We start from the raw sequence: 20,402 nt of genomic DNA, 5'->3' as shown, positions 1-20,402 counted from the left end.
AGATTGCCATTGTCAATCTATTCTTGCTGCTTTGTAGGTGATCTGCAATTTCTCCCTGGAAGCTTTTAGAATTTTCCTTTGTCTTTGATCTTCCTAAATTGCACTATAATCTTTCTGTGGTTATATATTTTTTATCTCTACTGTTCAGCACTCTATAAGCCCTTTCAATCTAAAGTATTTTATCTTTCTTTAAAACTAGGGAATTCACAGCCATTATTTGTACAAGTATTTCCTCCCTTCTGTTTATTTTTTCTCTCCCTTTGGGACTCTTCTTTAATGACACTTGTCACCTCTACTTCTAGCCTCCATGTCTTTTTACTTCATATTTACCATCTCTTTATTCCTTCCTAATGCTTTCTGGGGCTGGTATTCAACATAATCTTCTAGTTCAATAATTAGCTCTTCATTTGTATCCACTGTGCATTCAGTTTACTTATTAAATTTTTCATTTCAGCTATTTAGTTTTCAATAATATTTCCATGTGACTTTTCCTTAAGACTGCAGTTACTAAAATCTTTTCAGCTCTTTTATATTTACAACTTATATTCATAGTTGTAAAAAAGTTTTGAATTAACTATAAAACTAAAAGGCTTTAAAGCATTTGATGAAATACAGTATCTATTTGTGATAAAAATTCAGCAAGCTAGGAATAAAAGAATTTTTAAAATGAGAAAGGGCATCTACAATTACAAAGCTGCAGCGAACATCACACTGTGATATTGTTTCTATTCTATTAGTCACATGTAGTCTATAGGTACAGAGGTCAGACGTCCAAAATAGGTCTGACTAGGCTAAAATTATGTCAGCAGGACTGAGTTCCCTCTGGAGACTCTAGGGAAGAAATCTGTTTCTTTTTCCCAGCTTCAAAAAGCCACCTGCAGCACTTGCCTCGTGGTCACGTTACTGACTTCTGTTTTCATCCCAGCTCCTTCACAGAACCTCCTGTCTCCCTCCTCTAAGGCCCCTTGTGATAACATTTGACCACTCTGATAATCCAGGATAATCTCCTTATCTTAAAATCCTTAATTTAATCACATTTGTAAAGTCTCTTTTGCTGTGTAAGGTAATATTCACAGATACCAAAGATTAGGACATGAACATTGCTGTGGTTTGAATGTGTCCCCCAAATTTCACGTGTTGGAAACTTAATCCCCAAATTTATATGTTTATGGTATTTGGAGGTGGGGCCTTTGGGAGGTAATTAAGATTAAAGTCATCAGGGTGGGGCTCCCATGATGGGACTGTGGCTTTATAAGAAGAGGAAGAGACACCTGAGCCGGCTGGCCCTTGCCCTCCCTCCATGGGATGCCCTCCACCATGTTATGATGCAGTAGAAGGCCTTCACCAGATGTAGCCCCTCTACCTTTGACTTCCCAGCCTCCAAAACGGTAAGAAATAAATTTCTTTTCTTTATAAATTACCCAGGCTGTGGAAGTCCTTTATACCAACATAAAATTGACTAAGACAGACATCTTTGGGGGCCATTTTTCTACCACATTCATCCTCCTACATTCACTTCCCACAACTTTCCTTTCCATGACTTTTACAATCTAAGCCAAACCTATTCAGCATTTTCTGTGTGTACCACACTTCCTCACACCTTTACAACTGCCAATCCTTCCTTTGGAAAGGTGCTTGGCCCTCCTGGTTTTCTACCTGTGGAACTCTAAGAGACAGAACAGAATAGTGGGTAAGAGGCCTAACTCTGGAGTCAGACAGCTTGGGCTCAAATATGAGTCTGCCACTTACTAGGGATTTTTGGTAAATTGTTTTGTTTTGTTTTAACCTAGATCTAAATGCCAGATTGTAACAAATACAAGAAATAGAAAAACCAGGGAAACTGCACCACAAGGAAACAATTACACAGATCCAGAATGTGGAACGTTCCACAGGCAAAAATGACCTGGTTTGATGAACAGATGTTAAAAAAGGTGGCAGGAGTGTGTGTGGGGAGGGTGTCTATGTAGGTAGAGGTTGGGGGGTTGTTTAAAGAAAACTAAAAGAGACAATAACAAAATGTGGCTGGGTGCAGTGGCTCACACTTGTAATCCCAGCACTTTGGGAGGCTGAGGCGGTCAGATCATCTGAGGCCGTGAGTTCGAGACCAGCCTGACCAATATGGAGAAACCCCGTCTCTACTAAAAATATAAAATTAGCCGGGTATGGTGGAGGGCACCTGTAATCCCAGCTACTTGGGAGGCTAAGGCAGGAGAATTGCTTGAACACAGGAGGCGGAGGTTGCAGTGAGCAGAGATCGCGCCATTGCACTCCAGCTTGGGCAACAAGAGTGAAATTCCATCTCAAAAAAAAAAAGAGACAATAACAAAATGCAAGATGTAGGCCCAAGTTTGAAAGCAGAGTTAAACAAACTAACTATAAAAAGCTTTGGTGAGGCAGTCAGGGAAATGTGAGTCTAAAAGAGCTATCAACGAGTATTAAGGATGTCTAAGTGTAAGAATGACGTGGTTATGTATTTTTAAAAAATTTTCCTGAGATGCACACCATAAACACAGAGATACACTGAAAAGTTTTATTTAGGAGTGAACTGACATATCTGAGATCTCTTCAGTAATATTCTAGAAAAAAAAGTTAGAGGGGAACAGATGAAACATGATTGGCAAACGGTATTTGCTGAAGCTAAATGACTGGAACAAGTTGAGTATCCCTTACCCAAAACACTTGGGACCAGAAGTGTTTCAGGGTTTTTTGGAATTTGGAATATTGGCATTTTGTTCACCAGTTCAGTATCTCTAATAGGAAAATCTGAAGTGCTCCAATGAGCATATCCTTTGAGCTTGTGTCAGTATTGTTCAACGTTTTGGACTTCTGGAGCATTTCAGATTTTCAGATTAAGGATGCATAACCTGTACGTGGGAGTTGATTCTATTGTTCCATGTGTTTGAACTTTTCACAATGCAGATGCTCCTTGACTTACAATGGTTCAACTTACAATTTTTTTGACTTGTCAGGATGTAATCCCATTGTAAATTAAGGAGGGGCTGTACATTTATTTAAAAATATATCTGCTAGGAAGTTTTTTTTCCCCCAGGTTCTGCCAGAAAGTAATTTCCTTGTCCATTTTCCTTAACAGTTTATTCACATTTTTGCCATCATAGTAATTATTATATCTAATTATTTACTCTTATTACACTGTGCCTAAAATTTACTTCTTATTGTGTGCCTATGTGCAAGGAACTCTGCTATGTGCTAGGCCCTGCACATAGTGGTGAACAAGACAGACATGGCCTCTACACTAGCTTCACAGAGAGTTTTTTTTTTTTTTTTTGAGACGGAGTCTCGCTCTGTCGCCCAGGCTGGAGTGCAGTGGCACGGTCTTGGCTCACTAACAGAGAGTATTTTATAGCGCAGATAGGGAGACAACCACCACCTAAGCAAACACGCAATTGCGACAGTGGGATGGAAGCCCACTGGAGTCGGTGGCAAGGGCATAATGGGGAAATTGAAGAACTTTCTCTAGAGAAGTTGATTAAGGAAGGCCTTTCAGAAGATGAAATCCTTAATCTGAGACCTGAAGGATTCTATCATGTATGAACGAATGTTTGTGTCTGCTCCTAGCCACCAAATCATGTCTGGAAATTCCAGGCCGGGTGCTGTAGCTCACGCCTGTAATTCTGTTACAGGAAAGGGGTCCAATCCAGATCCCAAGAATAATTCTTGGATCTCATGCAAGAAAGAATTCAGGGTGAGTCCACTGTGCAAAATGAAAGTAAGTTTATTAAGTAAGTAAAGGACTAAAATGATGGCTACTCCATAGACAGAACAGCCGAGGGCTGCTGGTTGCCCATTTTTATAGTTATTTTTTGCTTATATGCTAAACAAGGGGTGGATTACTCATACCTCCTCTTTTTAGACCATGTAGGGTAACTTCCTGATGGTGCCATTGCATTTGTAAACTGTCATGGCGCTGGTGGGAATGTAACAGTGCGGACCAAAAAGTCACTCTCTTCGCCATTTTGGTTTTGGTGGGTTTTGGCTGGCTCCTTTACTGCAACCTGTTTCATCAGCAAGGTCTTTATGACCTGTATTTTGTGCTGTGACTTAGAATGCCTTAACTGTCTGGGAATGCAGCCCAGTAGGTTTTAGGCTCATCTTACCCAGCTCCTGTTTAAGACGAAGATGCTCTGGTTCACTTGCCTCTGACAATCCCAGCACTTTGGGAGGCCAAGGCGGGCAGATCACTTGAGGTCAGGAGTTTGAGACCAGCCTGGCCAAAATGATGAAAACCCGTCTCTACTAAAAATACAAAAACTAGCTGAGCCTGTAATCCCACCTGCGTAATCCCAGCCGCTCTGGAGGCTGAGGCAGAATGGCTTGAACCTGGGAGGGGGAGGTCGCAGTGAGCCGAGATCACACCACTGCACTCCAGTCTGAGCAACAGAGTGAGACTGTCTTCCAAAAAAAAAAAAAGGCGGGGGGGGGGGGGGGGGATTCCAAACATCCTCTTCCCCCAAGTGATTGTATTAGGAAGTTAGGAGGTGGGGCCTTTGGGAGGTAATCAAGATTAGATGGTCATGAGGGTGGGGCCCTCACCATGCAGATTATAAATGCCCTTAGCCGGCCTGTCTCACTTGTTCAGAAACCAGAGAAGTCCGTGGTCTGCAGTGTGGAAAAGGGCACCCGGACCTCTCACTTCCAGCCTCTAGTCTGGAGACTTTGTCTAAGGCACCCCATCTACATTACTTAGTCACAGCCACCCTGAACCCACTTGCCTGTACTGCGCTGGAGCATTTCGCATAAAATGAAATTAACATAAAAATGACACGTGCTCGTTGTGGAAAAAATACCAAAAAGATCACTTTTAATTCTGTCATCTAAAAATAACCACCACTTACATTTATAAATTTCTTCCAGTAGCTTTTTTATATGAACATGTGTTTTTAAACTTGGGTCAATATTAAAAGACCAGAAGTAGTTAAACATCATTTTAAATCCCCTTATCCAGGAATTAGCATTGTTATTCTTGGCCGCTGCAGAATATTATTTTATTCCCTCAAGCTTTCCATGGCTTGGGTCTGCCCTGGTTTTGAACATTAGGTTAGGCTGCAGAAAGCATCCTGGGTCTCTGGCCCACTTGTTTATTTCTTTGTGGAGATGGGGTCTGCCTCTGTTGCTTAAGCCTGTCTGGAACTCCTAGGTTCAAGCGACACTCCACCTCGCCCTCCCGAGTGGCTGGGACCACCGACGCCCACCACCACCAAGCCGGCTCCGGGCCTCTCTCTACACGTGGCTCCGCAGGCTCCATTCTCCACACAGGCGTCTGGGAGGCGCCTAGAGCCACCCGACGGGCCAGGCCAGAAGCTCAGCAAGTGCGCGAGGCGGCGGAACGGCCGGCTGCGCAGGACAGCCCGGGACACAGCCACGCCGGGCCGCCCAGAGCTCCCCTCACCCAGCAGACCGCGCAGCCGCCCTCCCCCTCACACTGCAGAACCTTTCTGCCTTTTACTACTTTCCAAAGTGGACCTAGGCTCCTGGCTCGAGCCTGAGGGGATACAAAGTGTCACGAGGAGCGCCATCACCGCACAAGGTCGACAGCTTCCGCTCAAAGCCCTGTGGCCCACGCTTCTGGCCTCGACCGACTACGTCATCACCAAACCCCGTGATACCTCACTCCACCTTCAGGTCCTCCGCCCCAACGGTTCCGTGTCCTGGAACTTTCCACGTTCCTGCGCACGCGCTCTGCGGCCCTTAACGTCCCGACTTCGCCCTCCTCTGGCCACGCCCCTGCCCGTTAAGGGTGCTGCCACCCCCGTGCCGTACCTATCTTCCCTCGGGCAACCTCGCAACAGATCTCTGATTGGCTGACCCGGGAAGCCGACTTCGCAAGGCGGCGGCGACGATAGGCTGGCAGCCGGCCGACTTCCGCAGAAGGTGATTGGTCGGTGCTGCTGTCCAATCGGCGGCGGGCTGTCGGATTCAAATTGGGATTGTTGGGACTGCGGTCGTTAGTCTCTGGCGAGTCGTTGCGGTGGTTGGACGTGTTCTTGTCTGCTGCGCCCGCTCTTCGCGCTCTCTGGTTTCATTTTCTGCAGCGCGCCAGCAGGATGGCCCACAAGCAGATCTACTACTCGGACAAGTACTTCGACGAACACTACGAGTACCGGTGGGCGCCTTTCTCAGACCCCGAGCCGGCTCCCTCGGGCGGGGCGACCCAGGCATAGCAGGGTCGGGGAGGGGGCCAGAGGGCGAGTGCCGGGGTTTGGGGTCGCGGCCACTTGGCGTCCCGCGCAGTCGGCCATAGTTGGGTGCCTGGCCGCGCCGGGCCGGTTGGGCCTTTGTTCGGTGTGCGCGGAGGGTGAGGGAAAAGTGCTCACTGGACCGCATTTAGTGCCTGGGTAGAAACTGGCGCAACTTGGGGGTCACGGGGTCCTCGGCGACGCGGAGTGACCATCCAGTCACTTTTTTCTCGGCTGTGGCCGAAGTAATTAGGCCGTTCAGTAGCTGGTCTTAGTTCCAGTTCTTTGAACCAGTCCAGGGAAACCCACCTGGTGCCTTTTCCTTTAGCAACCCTGACACACAATTTCCCTGTCGCTGACGGGGTGATGCAGCTTTTACTAGTTTGTGGTTTAGAATGGTTAAATGGTCATTTTCATTTGTTAACATAGAGGAACGCTTCTCTTTTTTGAAGTGAGTGGTATAAGAATAAGCTTTGGGGGCGACCCCCCGAAAAATGAGCTTGATGGGGATTCCAAAATGTTTACTGGGTATGGTGATTTGGGCCATTATAGGTTAGCCGCAGTCATACAATTGAGGGTATTATTAAAGTAGTTTCATTTTAAGGCCGATTAAGAACTTGAGTGGACTTTGGGCATTATTTTCTGCTAGCATACACTGGGCAAATTTTGGGCTTTGAGAAACTTTTGCGTTTGAGTCCTGAAGCAATGTACTAGAACATGGTGGCTGTAATCAATCAGTAAAATTAAACAAATTTTAAATGTCTCTGTCCCCTTCCCGCCAATTAAACTAGATTGGGGGAAAGCGGGTAGGGACATTTAAAATTTGTTGTCCTTATTGTATGCGGGACACTTCATTTAGGGCGTGGCTTCAGAGAACAGTCAACCCCTTTCTCTTACTAGGTAGTGACTAGAACGCTGCGTTCTGGGATACTGCCAAGATTTAGGGGAGATAAAGCCCATGCCATTGTTGGCCATCGTTGGCCAAATTGTGACCTTGTTTTCTGTCTGCTGTCTTTGTAGGTTAGATTTCTCCGAGTGCTATTTAAGGAAGAAAGAACAAAACAGTGGGTGGTTTCTCTTTTTCTCCCCCTCCCTAGTAGCATGGAAGTCTGTTTTCACATGAGGACTACTGAAGATTTCTATGGGTAGTAATAATTGCACCCTTTTGTATTCCTAGCTAGAAAAATAACATGTTTTTCTGGTTGTAGGTAAATTTCAAGTAGATTGTGTTAACCTTATAGTAATAACAAACTATAATCGTGTAATATGCAGGCAGTGTTCAATTATGCGATGTTAATCAAGAGCCCTATTGAGGATATCCAATAATGAACACAATGTAAACTGTAATAACCTACTAAAACCTAGAAAATTATTCTGAAACACATCTGGTGCCAAGTGTTTAGGATAAGGATTTAAGGGTTGGTACAAGTTTCTTTTAGGGTATAATATTGAAAATAAATGAAGCTATTTCTCAGACTTCTTTCTGATGGCAGTAGGTCGATTTTTTAGTTTTAATATACTCAAATGATTTGTGTGTGGTAATGTATAGAAGAAAGTTTACATATCTGAACTGATTTATTTTAAATTAGAGCTGGTATTAATTGGCCAAGCCATTAACCTTTATGAAACAGGATAGTAATTTCCACAGATAATTTTAAAGGGGAAACTAGTGATAATATACAACTAAGGCATGAGTCTAGGGTGGTTTGTATTAACATGTAATGGTGCAGCATGCAATGTAAATTTCAAAGGCTAGTATTTATTTTTCCCATTGTGCAGTTATCTGTATCTTTCTTTGATTTTTCTTAATTACAAACTTAATTTCCTAGTCCTTTTACCTGAGGGTCTTAAGGGCATAACAGTGGGTGCCCCCACCCCCACATCATGGAAGTCTGTTTTCACAAGAGAAAAACTGTTAATTTCTCTGGGCAGCTTTACAAATTAGTAATACTTGCACTATTTTGCATTTCAACTGAAATAAACGTTAGAGTTTGGAAATAATTTTCTTTACATGTAGTTAGTTTGAAATGTCTGTGTGGCAAAATACAGGTAGAATCCTCATATGGGGTTGATGCTACTTAAACATTTTTCCTTTATAAAGAAACCCTGATGGAGGAGAGCCTGTTTCCGTGTTTATGGAGAAGGATGGTAACTTCTATCTAAATAACTTGTTGGTAGATTTATGTACTCTGTAAGTTTGATAGAAAAGGTACAAAAGCAGTACATTCTCTTTGAGAATAATCAACAAGATAGAAGATAGAAATAAGATAACATTATTTGCAGAGCCTTAAAAGTTAGATGTTAAAGCAGCATTTCAAGAATGTGGGTGATAACTGGTAAGAATTACAAAGAATCACGATATAGTTCACTGGAATTGATGAAAACTTTACAAATTATGGTAGTAAGCTATGACTTGGTGGCCTTAAGGCAATCTAGCAACATAATGGAATTTTTCTGAGGCTCACTTTGCCCTGCAAATAAATTGGTACTTAACCACAGACTAAAATTTAAGTTGATGACAGCTGGGTGCTTATAGTGGGTTAGGGGTTCAGTTTACTGTGTCTCAGAAAGTGACCAGATTGCACCTCATTCATCCCCAGCCAGCTGACTCACAGACAGATATCTTACACTGGTTAAAAATTTGGGTTGGTGGTTATAGATGGTTCAGTATAAAACTGTTGCTACTACTGGAGATGGTAAACATGGAGCTGATAATTGTGACTTTTATAAAGTCCTTTTTATAGTAATTGAGTAAAAATTCTTACTCAATTTGGGGAAAGAGATTTGTTTGGCAAATCTTTGCTAGAATGCTTTGGGATACTGTTAATGATACAGATTTGTTTTTGAGAATCTCGTAAGGCTACAATTGTACATATTGATGGTTTAACTTTGAAGGTTATTCCATGCTTGCCTAAGAAACTGAACAATATAAGTTTTGGATATAGGTCAGTAAATTAACTGGAAAACGGTGAGGTTGCACACAATGTATATGTACAGTTAGTGGTTTTCTGTTTTTAATTTTGAACAAAGTACTTGAAGTATAAAGCAACTTCTGGAGCATACAAGGACTAGTAGCTACTACAAAGCTAGTGTTGAGTAAGAGGAAACCCAAATTAACTGTAACTTAGACTTTTTCGTTACATAAAAGTCTAATAATCTGGGGCAGGGATAACAGCTTTACAGTCGGACTAGGCTGGGTCCTTACCTCTTGTTGCTTTACCGTTCTCAATTTACAGTTGCTTCTATGGTCCTAGATTCCTGCTCTGGCTCCCTGATCGTATTAATGTGCATTCAACAAGAAGGAGAAAAAGAGTTAAGCATGTTCTTTCCCTTTGAGAACACTTTGCATAATAAGTTACACATTTTCTTATCTCTTGTTGGCTTATGATTTGGAGGCTGGTAACCATATGTTCAACTTATATTTTGGGGTTCTATTCCTGAAGAAGATTAAGGCAACTGGTAAGCATTCTGTGATAAGAGAAAAAGATTAATCCTAAGGAAAATGCTTTCTGCTTTTGTATTGTGCACTCTTAGCTCCCTAATTTGAACACAGGCCATCATATCAGAATTAAAGGTAGTAGAGTGCAGTTCTCAATATTAAAGCAACAGAGTTCCTTAAGGTACATTGTATAAAGCGACAGTTGTAGAAAAGGCACTGGACTAACACTTGGCTGTATCTTTTAACAGGCATGTTATGTTACCCAGAGAACTTTCCAAACAAGTACCTAAAACTCATCTGATGTCTGAAGAGGAGTGGAGGAGACTTGGTGTCCAACAGAGTCTAGGCTGGGTTCATTACATGATTCATGAGCCAGGTAAGCTATGCTATGTTATAGTAAGGCAGTAATTGTTGAAATATTGGTGGTTATGGTTGTCAAAATTTTAAAAATATCATTGACATCAAATGATATCTGAAAGTAACTCTTCTGATAAGTTTTTTTTTTTTTTTTAATGACTAATTTCTTGACTCTGGAGAGAGTTCCAATTTTATGGTAAATAAAATACCACAGGAATGAAACTAACACATTATTCTACTTGGAAAATAATGTAAGAAGTTAAAAAAAAAAAGGTATTTTAAAATCTGTATCATTGTTAACAGTATCCCAAAACATTTTATCATAAATATATCCTGAGACAAGTGTTCTTTTCTATGTGTGGAAATTGATTTAATTTAAAGTGATTCTTCAGCCCTCTTAAAAGGATATCTACCACATGAAGATTAAATGAGGTAATAGCATATGAACTCAAATGTGCTTTTGGGTACCTTATGCTGTTATGTGGTATTAACCAAAAGTTTTTCAGGTATTAAATAGTAAACTCTACTAAAACTTTGTGGGTTTTCTAGACTAAAACAGTGTGGGTTAAATTCTATGTTTGGATTATCAGTAAATCTAACAGCATTTATAATGCTTTGAACAAAATTTAAAGACATACTATAGAAGCTGAAGTAGGTGGAACTAAAACTATCTTCTACTCTGCTGTTAAAGAAAAACATTGCATCAAAAACTCTAAAAGGACTCATCACTTTCTTGGGACTGAGATACGTAATCCTATTAGAATTCAGTCCAGATAATATAAAAGCAACTGAAGAACTTAAGTGTAGATTTCTGTGCCCCACCTATTGAAGCAGAATCTATGGGGATGAGCATTAGTATGAGATCCTGTAGGTGATTTGAAGGAGGTGTTTTTCCCTATAAAGAGGTAATCTTTTTACTTTTAATCTATTTACTGTAGATAGTAACTGTGAAATAAAATTCATTTTGGATACCTCAAACCAGTTAATAGTGGACTTAGTTTATTTTATTCTGGCTTAGTTGAGAATGCTTTTGAATTTCTGTTGAGTATATGAAAATCATATTAAAATGATTCAAAACATTTTCTTTCCACAGAACCACATATTCTTCTGTTTAGACGACCTCTTCCAAAAGATCAACAAAAATGAAGTTTATCTGGGGATCGTCAAATCTTTTTCAAATTTAATGTATATGTGTATATAAGGTAGTATTCAGTGAATACTTGAGAAATGTACAAATCTTTCATCCATATCTGTGCATAAGCTGTATTCTTCACAGCAACAGAGCTCAGTTAAATGCAACTGCAAGTAGGTTACTGTAAGATGTTTAAGATAAAAGTTCTTCCAGTCAGTTTTTCTCTTAAGTGCCTGTTTGAGTTTACTCAAACAGTTTACTTTTGTTCAATAAAGTTTGTATGTTGCATTTATCACTGTTTCAAGTTTTTGAGGTACATTTTCTTACAGTTAATTTGTGACTATTGAAATTGATTTCAGTGTTAATAGTTTTAGCTCTGAGGAAGTTAACTTACCTTAAAGATCATGTTAAATGAGTTTAAAATAGCGTGGTATGATCTGGATACTATTTAATTCACTTAATGAAGAAATTAAGAACCAGGGATATGTTTAAACTAAAGCCAAAGTAGATTTTACCTCTTGAATTCCTGGAGAATTGTCTAGAACAGGAAAGCCCAAATTAATACTATCTGGGCTACTTCACTGTCTGGCCACTGGTGGTCTTGGGAGGAACCTCTTAACTTTTTTATCCTCTTCTACATTTCCAAAGTAGGGATAATGTTTCCTATAAAGTATCACCACATTTTTAAAAGTTCAAAAACACTGTAAAACACCTTTGCCTTTTTAGCTGCTAGGAAAGTGTTTTGGAGTTAATTGTAATTAATTGCTATGCTATAGAAACATCTTAAATGAGCAGCCAGCATACATCAGGTCCATTGGTTAAGAAAGGGTGTCTTTACACATGAGGGCAATAAATTTTGAAGATCCTAAAATCTACTGCCACTACCATAGGATGTGTCCAGGGTAACCAACAGAAACATGACAAAATCAAATAAACTTCATTACACTTCCGGGTAGACCCAATAGTACTGAAAGGAAGGCGACAGCTACCCCTAAACTTACAGCATAAATTCCTGCCAGACCAGACCCTAAGGTTCACTTCCACTAGAGGCTGTGTAGTGAACTGAGACCCACCGGGACAGAAATCTGAAAAAACTGGAGCTGCACCTGCCTTACTTGCTTGAAATACTTCATATTCAATGGTAGAGTTAACGTCTGTGCAAGGGATAGAGGAAACCTACAATTTGCCTCAACCTAATCCCCATTCCTCAAATGGCCTATTTTGCTGACATTTTCTGTTCCTTAAATCTACTTGGACTTTCCTCCAAGCCTTTGAGTGAGAGGAAAGTTCCTCCTCCATCTATTGAAATCCGCTCTGCATTCTTCCTGTACTTTTGGTCAACCTCCTATCCCTGCCGCACCTTATACATTTCTCACAGTATTTAGCGAATTTGCTCTGTGTAGAACTTTTTTTTTTTCTCCTGAAAATTATACTATTCCATCTCTTGACCATGTTTTAGCACTTTTTTTAATTTTCGAAAGAAACCGAGCGATTTTTAAATTATTTTCTGTGGCTACTTCCAAACAAGGTTTCTGGAAATTTAGGATACCATCAAGAGTCTTGTAGACTTTCCAGGTTTGTAGGACCTACAGGGTATGCAATTCCTGTTAAGTCACCAATCTTGGGGAAATTTTAGGGAAATGCAGTGGCAGGGGTGAGAGTAATCTCGGCCTCCTCAGTTTTCTTATTAGTAAATCTCCTTCCTCCTCTTCAGGTGACTGCTCAAAGGTCACCTCAGCGAGAGGCCTTTCCAGACTACCCCATCCCATCCTAACGCTAGACTCGTGAGGCCCAGGGAACAAGAGTAAATCACAGTCTAACTCTTGTTTATAGTCGCTACTGCCTTGGTGGAGACTATCTCCGATATCCCAGCACTAGAAGGCAGATCTGAGACTCCCGTAAGCTACGGTGAGTCCCCAGCCCAGAGGACTCCTGGGGGTCCGCGTTTCCCGCAAGCTCCCCACTGCCCTCCCACGTGCTGCCCGCGCAAGTCCAGTGCCGCCGCCGCGCACTTCCGGCCGGAAGAAAGGGCGGGCTCTGTCGCTTTTCTGTGACGCACTTCCTGGTGTCGCCTGCGGGGGCGGAAACGCTTTGTCTGTCTGGCCAGCCGACTGCCGGCTGCTGGCCTCCGTGACGCGGCCTCCTCCGCGCCTCGCGCCATGGCGTCGGAGGGGCCGCGGGAGCCCGAAAGCGAGGTAAGGGCCGCCCGGGCCGACGGGGGCTCTCTCGGCAGCCTTAGTCCGTCCGCCTGCCTCGCACTGGGGGCTCGGCCGGGCGGTGACGGGGCTGGTCCAGCGGGCGTGGGTCGGATGCTAGTGACGGCACGGGAGCGCCCTACCGGGTGGCCGCGATCTTCGCGCCCCGCCCCGGGTCCGCCTTGGGATGGCGGTCAGCGGCCACAGACCCCGCCCACAGTTAGCGCCGCGTCTGTGGTGCGATGTCACCCAGCGCGGTGACTGCGGCCCAGCCCCGCGCTCCCCGCAGTCGGGGCGGGGGGACTCTGGCGAGCTTCCCGCGCTCTTGGGAACGGATAGATTGCTTTAAAGGACCCTGTGTTTTTCTGAACGTCATTCTGCGCTTTACGTACTCAGCATTACCACTAGATGGAGCCCTGGAGATCGCGTGCATTATTTTTAGACCCATAAAATTCTCGGTGAAAGTAAATCTCTTACTACGTAACTAAAAACTAAAGAAAGAAATCTTATTGAATTCAAATGTCAAAGACTCGCGGTGATAATATTTTCTAGCAAAGCAAGGTTTGGTATTTAAATAAAGCAAGACTTAGTGGTTCATGAGTAAAATGCATATGCTTTTGTGCAGCTTTTTCAAGAAAATGTAATGGAAATAAACGTCTGCAGTGTGTTTTGGGTGCTATAGTTAAACATTCCACGTGTATATTTGACTGCAGTAGTTGTATTGTGTGCAGTTCTATTATTTCTAAGTGAATCTGTGGTAAAAACACGCTTCAAGATCTTAACTATATAATCTGTTAAATTTTATTTCCACTTGAATGGGTTGTCCTTATTTTTCACTTTTAATGTTTGAACTACTGCCTTTCCTAACAAAAAAAGCATTGGGGAGAAATCGTTAGCAAGCAGGTTCTTGTCTTTACGAGGCAGAAGTTTTTAAACAACATCGGGAACATTTCTGGGGCTATTAGGAACACCTCTTGGGTCTTTTTGTTTGTTTATATTTGCTTGATCTCCGAATGTTTGTAGCCAAAACCTCATATTTTTCCTCAGGGCATCAAGTTATCAGCAGATGTCAAACCATTTGTCCCCAGATTTGCCGGGCTCAATGTGGCATGGTTAGAGTCCTCAGAAGCATGTGTCTTCCCCAGCTCTGCAGCCACATACTATCCGTTTGTTCAGGAACCGCCAGTGACCGAGTATGTATCTTTCTAAAAGTCTTACCTAGGGGCTTACATTTTGGATTTAATGGTGATTAGACTTTCAAATACTCGGCAGTTACTGCACTAAAGTTCTGCAGATGGTGAGAGAATGCTCTTCAACCAAGAAGAGTCTGAGCCAATAGCGCAACTTAACTGTATCCTGTGCCAAAAACAGAAGCTTTAACTCCCCTTTTTTTCCTTCATACTCATTGTTATTTTCGGCGAAGAAATGGTAGAGACTGCATTGCATTTGTTAGTAAGAAATGCAGTTTCAGGCCAGGCGCTGTGGCTCACGCTTGTAATCCCAGCACTGGGAGGCCGAGGTGGGTGGATCACCTGAGGTCAGGAGTTCAAGACCAGCCTGACCAACATGGTGAAACCCCGTTTCCACAAAAATACAAAAATTAACAAGGTATGGTGGCGGACACCTGTAATCCCAGGTATTCGGGAGACTGGGGCAGGAGTATCCTTTGAACCCGGGAGGCAGAGGTTGCAGTGGGCCGAGATAGCATCACTACACTCAAGCCTGGCTGACAGAGTGAGACTCTGTCTCAAAAAAAAAAAAAAAAAATCCCGTTTCAAGGTTCATTTGTTCGTATGGTTTAAAAATATATCATATATCTAATGGGAGATGAAATGTGGAGGGAAGGGCAAAGGAAGGACCAGATAAACATACTCCTCCTTTTTAAGGTTAACATTTTAAAATCTTGTTGAGGGAAGGGGAGGGGACTAGCAACCATAGCTACCTCTGTGTGGATAATTTTTTGGAAATTGTTGACTTTTGCTTTCCACCATTTTACTTTATATCTGTTATATGGAGATGAAGTTTACACATTTCAGGTTTAAGTTCTTCTAAATTTGAATTGAAAGAAGGCTTACATTTTTCCTTACATTTTCTTTTTCCTTCTCAAGATTCATTCTCTAGGTTTACAAAATGGCTTCCTCTTGCAGCTGAATTTAGATTAAAAAAAATTAATCTTTCACATAATTGTGTAGATTTATTTGTAGATCTGTTTTTAAGATTTGCATCAGGTGTAGTTCTAATCTAAGAATCCTTGTGCTTTCTTCTTCTTTGATATGATTCCAACTTGTTTCCTTTTATTTGTGCCTGCATGGTGTAATTGAAAACAGTTTGTACTGTATATAAATTCTAGAATTATATTTGCAAGAAAGAATTGTAATGAGTAAGAAAATGATTGAGTTGTCTGTTGTATTTAGGAAATACTGAAAGTTGTATTTTTTTGACAAAAGTTGAAACACTACATTTATGTGCTGGAATTTGGTCTTTGGTAGGAATACCCTATTTTTCCACTGTATTTCATCCATTGTAAAGGGGAGTTTGGCATGGGTCTCACTTGAGTTGTTCCCTACCTTGAGTGTCTCACATAACAAAATACAAAAATATATCTCAGTGACAAGAACTCAAAGCCATCTGCTAGGTGGTATTTAGTTACTCAAAATAGTGGTGGAAAACATTCACATGACTAAAGCAACATTTTGGCAGTAACATGAGTGGAGACTAATCAGAGACTCAAGAATGGGCAGTGCTGAATTTAAAAATTAGTTTTCTTGGCCGGGTATGGTGGCTCATGCCTGTAATCCCAGCACTTTGGGAGGCCAAGGCGGGTGGATCACGAGGTCAGGAGTTCAAGACAGCCTGACCAACATGGTGAAACCCCATCACTACTATAAAAATACAAAAATTAGCCGGGTGTGGTGGCAGGCACCTGTAATCCCAGTTACTCGGGAGGCTGAGGTAGAGAATTGCTTGAACCCGGGAGGTGGAGGTTGCAGTGAGCTGAGACTGCGCCACTGCACTTTAGCCTGGGCAACAGAACAAGACTCTGTCTTAAAAAAAAAAAATAGTTTTCTTAACTCTTCTTTTTTAGCTTTGGTTTATGACCAAGAAAAAGTATTCATGCCTGGCAAGAAAACAAGGATAAGGAAGGCATTAAGTTGAAGAGGAAGAGTTAGAAAGGAAAAGAGCCTTTAAAGTGGGGATGAAATAATGAGACTTCACATGGTTGAGAATTGATTATCTGGGCAATTCTAATACAGATTAAAAATTGCATTGCTATAGTTAGATTACATGTAAATGGAGATCTCTTGTTGCTGTGACAAAAGGAATAGAAGTTTCTGAAACAACTATTTCCTCTTTCTTACTTGTTCAACTACATAGCATCCTAAGTCATCTTTGTATGTCCCCTTCCCTCATCTTTCCTTAAAGAAGATATAGTAACCTTTTACAGAATCTGTCCTCCTCCAGTACCTTTCACAGTGCACTCAAAGATGCTCATTTATTCATTTGGAATTAATTATTGAAAGTCTTCCATAGTTTTGAAGTGATGGAGATGAAAATGAACATACGAGACTCTTCCGTATTTATGTTATAGGACAAGACAAAGAAATTAGAAGTAGTCTGATAGATAACATTTGCCATGTTTGGAAAATACCGATTATTTACTGATGTAATGAACAAATTTGCCTATGCAAACAAAATAAGTTTCTTCCAAGTAATGTCCATTGTCATGTTACATCCTTTGTGAAAAGTCCTGTGCAACCTGTGTATGAGGATGTGTGCCTTTTGTTTGGGTATTATTGTATACTTTCACTTCTTTCATGGTTACTACAATCCATGAGGTGGCAGGCACGTGTAATGTTATTTTTGCACATGGGAAACTGAAGCTAGAAATGTTGTTCATGCTAATTCAAATAGGTAGCACCAGAACCAGAATTAACGTGCTATTCTCCAAAATTGGTACTGCTATTGACAAGAGGTTGTTGAGCATTTTCACCATCTGTCAATATACTGTGAAAATTTTAGTACCAATTGATGCTTTTGAGTTAAAGCAGATCAGCTATGAGAAGAACTAGTGGTATACAACATCATACAGCTGAGCACGTGGCTCGGTGGGTGGAGGAGAAACTGCATCCCCTTTGGGTCGTTGCCTGACTGAAGGGACCATGTGCATGATATATTTGGGAGATAGTAGAGAAATAAAGTGATAATTTTTGGGGGAAGCTGTCAGTAGATTGGAAGCTTGCATAGTACAGCTGAAAAGTTTTAGGTTTGCTGGGTAGGCAATAGGGAACTTTTGGTAGTGTCTTAAATGGGGTCATTGTAATCACTTCTAAATTTTGGAAAGATTTTTAAAGAAGAGGGGCTTGAAGGCTTTGACCAGGTTCTAGGCACTGGAAATAGTAAAGAAACTACATGAGAGAACTGTTGAAATAAAAAAGAGCCCCATGATTGTCTGTACAGGTTTTGGTGGGAAAGATGTTACAAAAATATTCGGTTGAATACATGGAAATAATTGTAGGATCATCCATGAGAACAGAAGTTGTAAATGGGGCTGTTTTGGGGAATGGATGTTAAATTTGGGATTTATACGTGCTGAATTGGGAAAAAGTGAAATAGTAAGTAGAAATGACCTGAAAGTTGGAGATGGAGGCCTGGACTAGGGAAAGTGCTGGATTGTTTATATTTATGTCAAGTCCTAAGCAGAAAGATAAGAGGTTCTGACTCAGAATGTGTCAGATGGGTGAGATAAGGAGGGTGCAGAGGAGACTGCACCAGGGAAAGAGACAGAGATAGAGCCTTGGAGGGCAGATGAGAGCCAGGCGAGCAAAGTCCAGGCCAGGGAGCTTTTCAAGTCATGTGATGGTCAAGCCAGACCCAACGGGTGCCTGGAGGAAGAGGCAAGAAGGAGTTCCTGGGAGACCTGGAAGCCGTTGGTGGGAAAAGGGCAAAGGGAAGTGGAGCCAGGAGACCAGCAGGTATTGCACAGGTACTCAGACAGTTTGATTTTAGTACAGATGGGGCAGCTTAGGACAGTGAATGAGAAACAGGTGTGTTATTGTGGGTTTAGGGTCATCTGGTCCACTCCTGGCATCTGGAATTTCCCAGACATGCCATTTGAAGCCACACCAGATGCTGTGAGTTACTGCTTTGATGTTTTGTATTTTGTGTTGTTTTCTGCATGTAATTGTGTTTGCACTGGATGGAAATGGAAAATACCAACTTTCCAGAGGAGGAAGGACCAGTGAGGGGACAGAAACCCAAATGACTTATCCAGAATAGAAAACTGGGTTGTGATTGAGCTAGGACCCCAACCAAGGTCTCCTGACTCCTGGATGAAAATTTCCTGGATGACAGCAGCCGTAGAAACCAATGGAACTTGTCCCTGCTTTCCTTTTTAGCTACATTTCATTTGTCTGTTGATTTATCTATTTATTGGACTTGAGACAGTCTTTTTCACATTTTTTTTCTGTCAACTCATCTTCTTTTATGAGGAACAGATTATCCACCTTCAGTGACACTTGACCCCACTAGCTTTTCTGAACTACAAACAAAATACAGCACAGAATTCACAGGAACATGTAGGCAGTGGGATGAAGCTTTGAGCCTCTTTTCTACAAAGAGCTAGTCCTCAGTGCTGTATGTTTGGAGCAGTGCTAGGCCAGTTGTTTTGTTGGACACACAAAGGTCAGTAAAAAGGGGTTTATTTGATTTTTAATTAGGAATATTTCATGTTAAAGTTACTTACCTATAAGTAAAAGATCTTAGAAAATCTAAGTTAACATATCATGAAATAGTACACAGTGAGATGAGGTAATATATGATTAAGTACTGGATAGAAGTGAAAGCAGTAAACATTATTATATTATAGGTAGAGCCTGTAGTCTCCCTTTCTTATTTAGTGTAGTCTCTTACTTGCAGCGCTTTAGAAATATGTTTTCTAGTAAGCGGTGCTTATGCTCATATCGTCTGACAGCGTAGCAGTTTGAAGGTCTTAAAGGGTGTGTCATGACTAGGTTTGGATTTTTCTGCCTTTCAGTGTACTAGTACATTTTGGAATAGCTCCGGAAATTAACAGAAACATTTGCTGGAATGAGGAGGTTACTATTTGTATTTTAAATCAGTTGTTTAGCATTTTGTCATTGTATCAGCTTTCATGGGAAAAAGGTTGAAACCTGTAGTCTTGTATCAAATTGGCTAAAAAAGAAAAATTAGTGTTAAATTATATTTTGGTTTAGTCTAGCAGCTTGGGATAAATTGAGGCAATAGCAACTTTCAAAGCTGGTGTCCATCTGTTAGTAAAGCGTGTAGTTAACATCCATGGTGCCGTGCAGTGTTTGCCTTGCGCTCTGGCCCTGTTAGTCAGCAAAGCGCAGGGTGTCATGGGCTTGGAGCAGGGAAGGGCTGGAGAAAACCATTTGCAAGAGCCCTGATGGAGGCATTTGCAGGCTGTTGGGTCTCCCCCCAGTAGAGAGAATGGTCTTTAGGGGCATTTTGGCCAGGGTTGCTGGGAGAGGCTTTCCCAAATACTTGGTAGCAGTTGGGTGAAAAGCTGCTGGAGCATCTTCTGTCTCTGTTGATGTTTCTTACGGACTTCCAGCTCATTAGTGAAAAAATAGAGTCAACATCTTTGCAGGGTGAGAAAGAAACACTCAAGAGATTTTATTTGGCTTTTAATTAGGGATTATTTCAATGCTAGAGTGAATGGTCTCAGAAATATTAAATGTTAAGTTTGAATTAGTTTATTACAGAAAAGCTTCTTGGTTTGCAGTATGAAATCTGCAACTAAAGTTTACACTTTTTACTTAGGCAGAAAATATACACTGAAGACATGGCCTTTGGAGCTTCAACTTTTCCACCTCAGTATTTATCTTCTGAGATAACTCTTCATCCATATGCCTATTCTCCTTATACGCTTGACTCCACACAGAATGTTTACTCAGTGCCTGGCTCCCAGTATCATTATAACCAACCCAGTTGTTACCGAGGTTTTCAAACAGTGAAGCATCGAAATGAGAACACGTGCCCTCTCCCTCAAGAAATGAAAGCTCTGTTTAAGGTGAGTAATGATGTTGTTTTGTTGTGTCCTT

General features: G+C 41.6%; 2 protein-coding genes across 24 annotated transcripts in view; both read left to right on the top strand.

The window, feature by feature from the left end:
- The first annotated feature begins 3,722 nt into the window (after nucleotides 1-3,722).
- CKS2 (CDC28 protein kinase regulatory subunit 2) lies at nucleotides 3,723-11,414 on the top strand. Its single transcript, XM_002819938.6, has 3 exons — nucleotides 3,723-6,121; nucleotides 9,882-10,009; nucleotides 11,084-11,414. Exons 1-3 carry the CDS (start codon nucleotides 6,063-6,065, stop codon nucleotides 11,134-11,136), a joined length of 240 nt encoding a protein of 79 aa, XP_002819984.1. The 5' UTR covers nucleotides 3,723-6,062; the 3' UTR covers nucleotides 11,137-11,414.
- A 102-nt stretch (nucleotides 11,415-11,516) lies between these two features.
- Nucleotides 11,517-20,402, top strand: part of SECISBP2 (SECIS binding protein 2) — a 45,256-nt gene continuing 36,370 nt past the window's right edge. For 14 of the 23 annotated variants that reach the window (XR_010136420.1, XR_010136421.1, XR_010136423.1 and 11 more), the window contains exons 1-3: nucleotides 11,517-13,317; nucleotides 14,365-14,510; nucleotides 20,122-20,371. Coding sequence is in view for 18 of the 23 variants with exons in the window: in XM_063713883.1 (XP_063569953.1) it covers nucleotides 13,282-13,317; nucleotides 14,365-14,510; nucleotides 20,122-20,371 (432 nt within the window). In the remaining 5 variants the exon portion in view is untranslated. 23 annotated transcript variants of the gene reach the window in all.

Source organism: Pongo abelii, chromosome 13 (genome assembly GCF_028885655.2).
Source record: "Pongo abelii isolate AG06213 chromosome 13, NHGRI_mPonAbe1-v2.0_pri, whole genome shotgun sequence".
Taxonomy (NCBI): domain Eukaryota; kingdom Metazoa; phylum Chordata; class Mammalia; order Primates; family Hominidae; genus Pongo; species Pongo abelii.
Note: the sequence above shows the minus strand (reverse complement) of the source record. Positions and strands in the feature narration are given on the sequence as shown.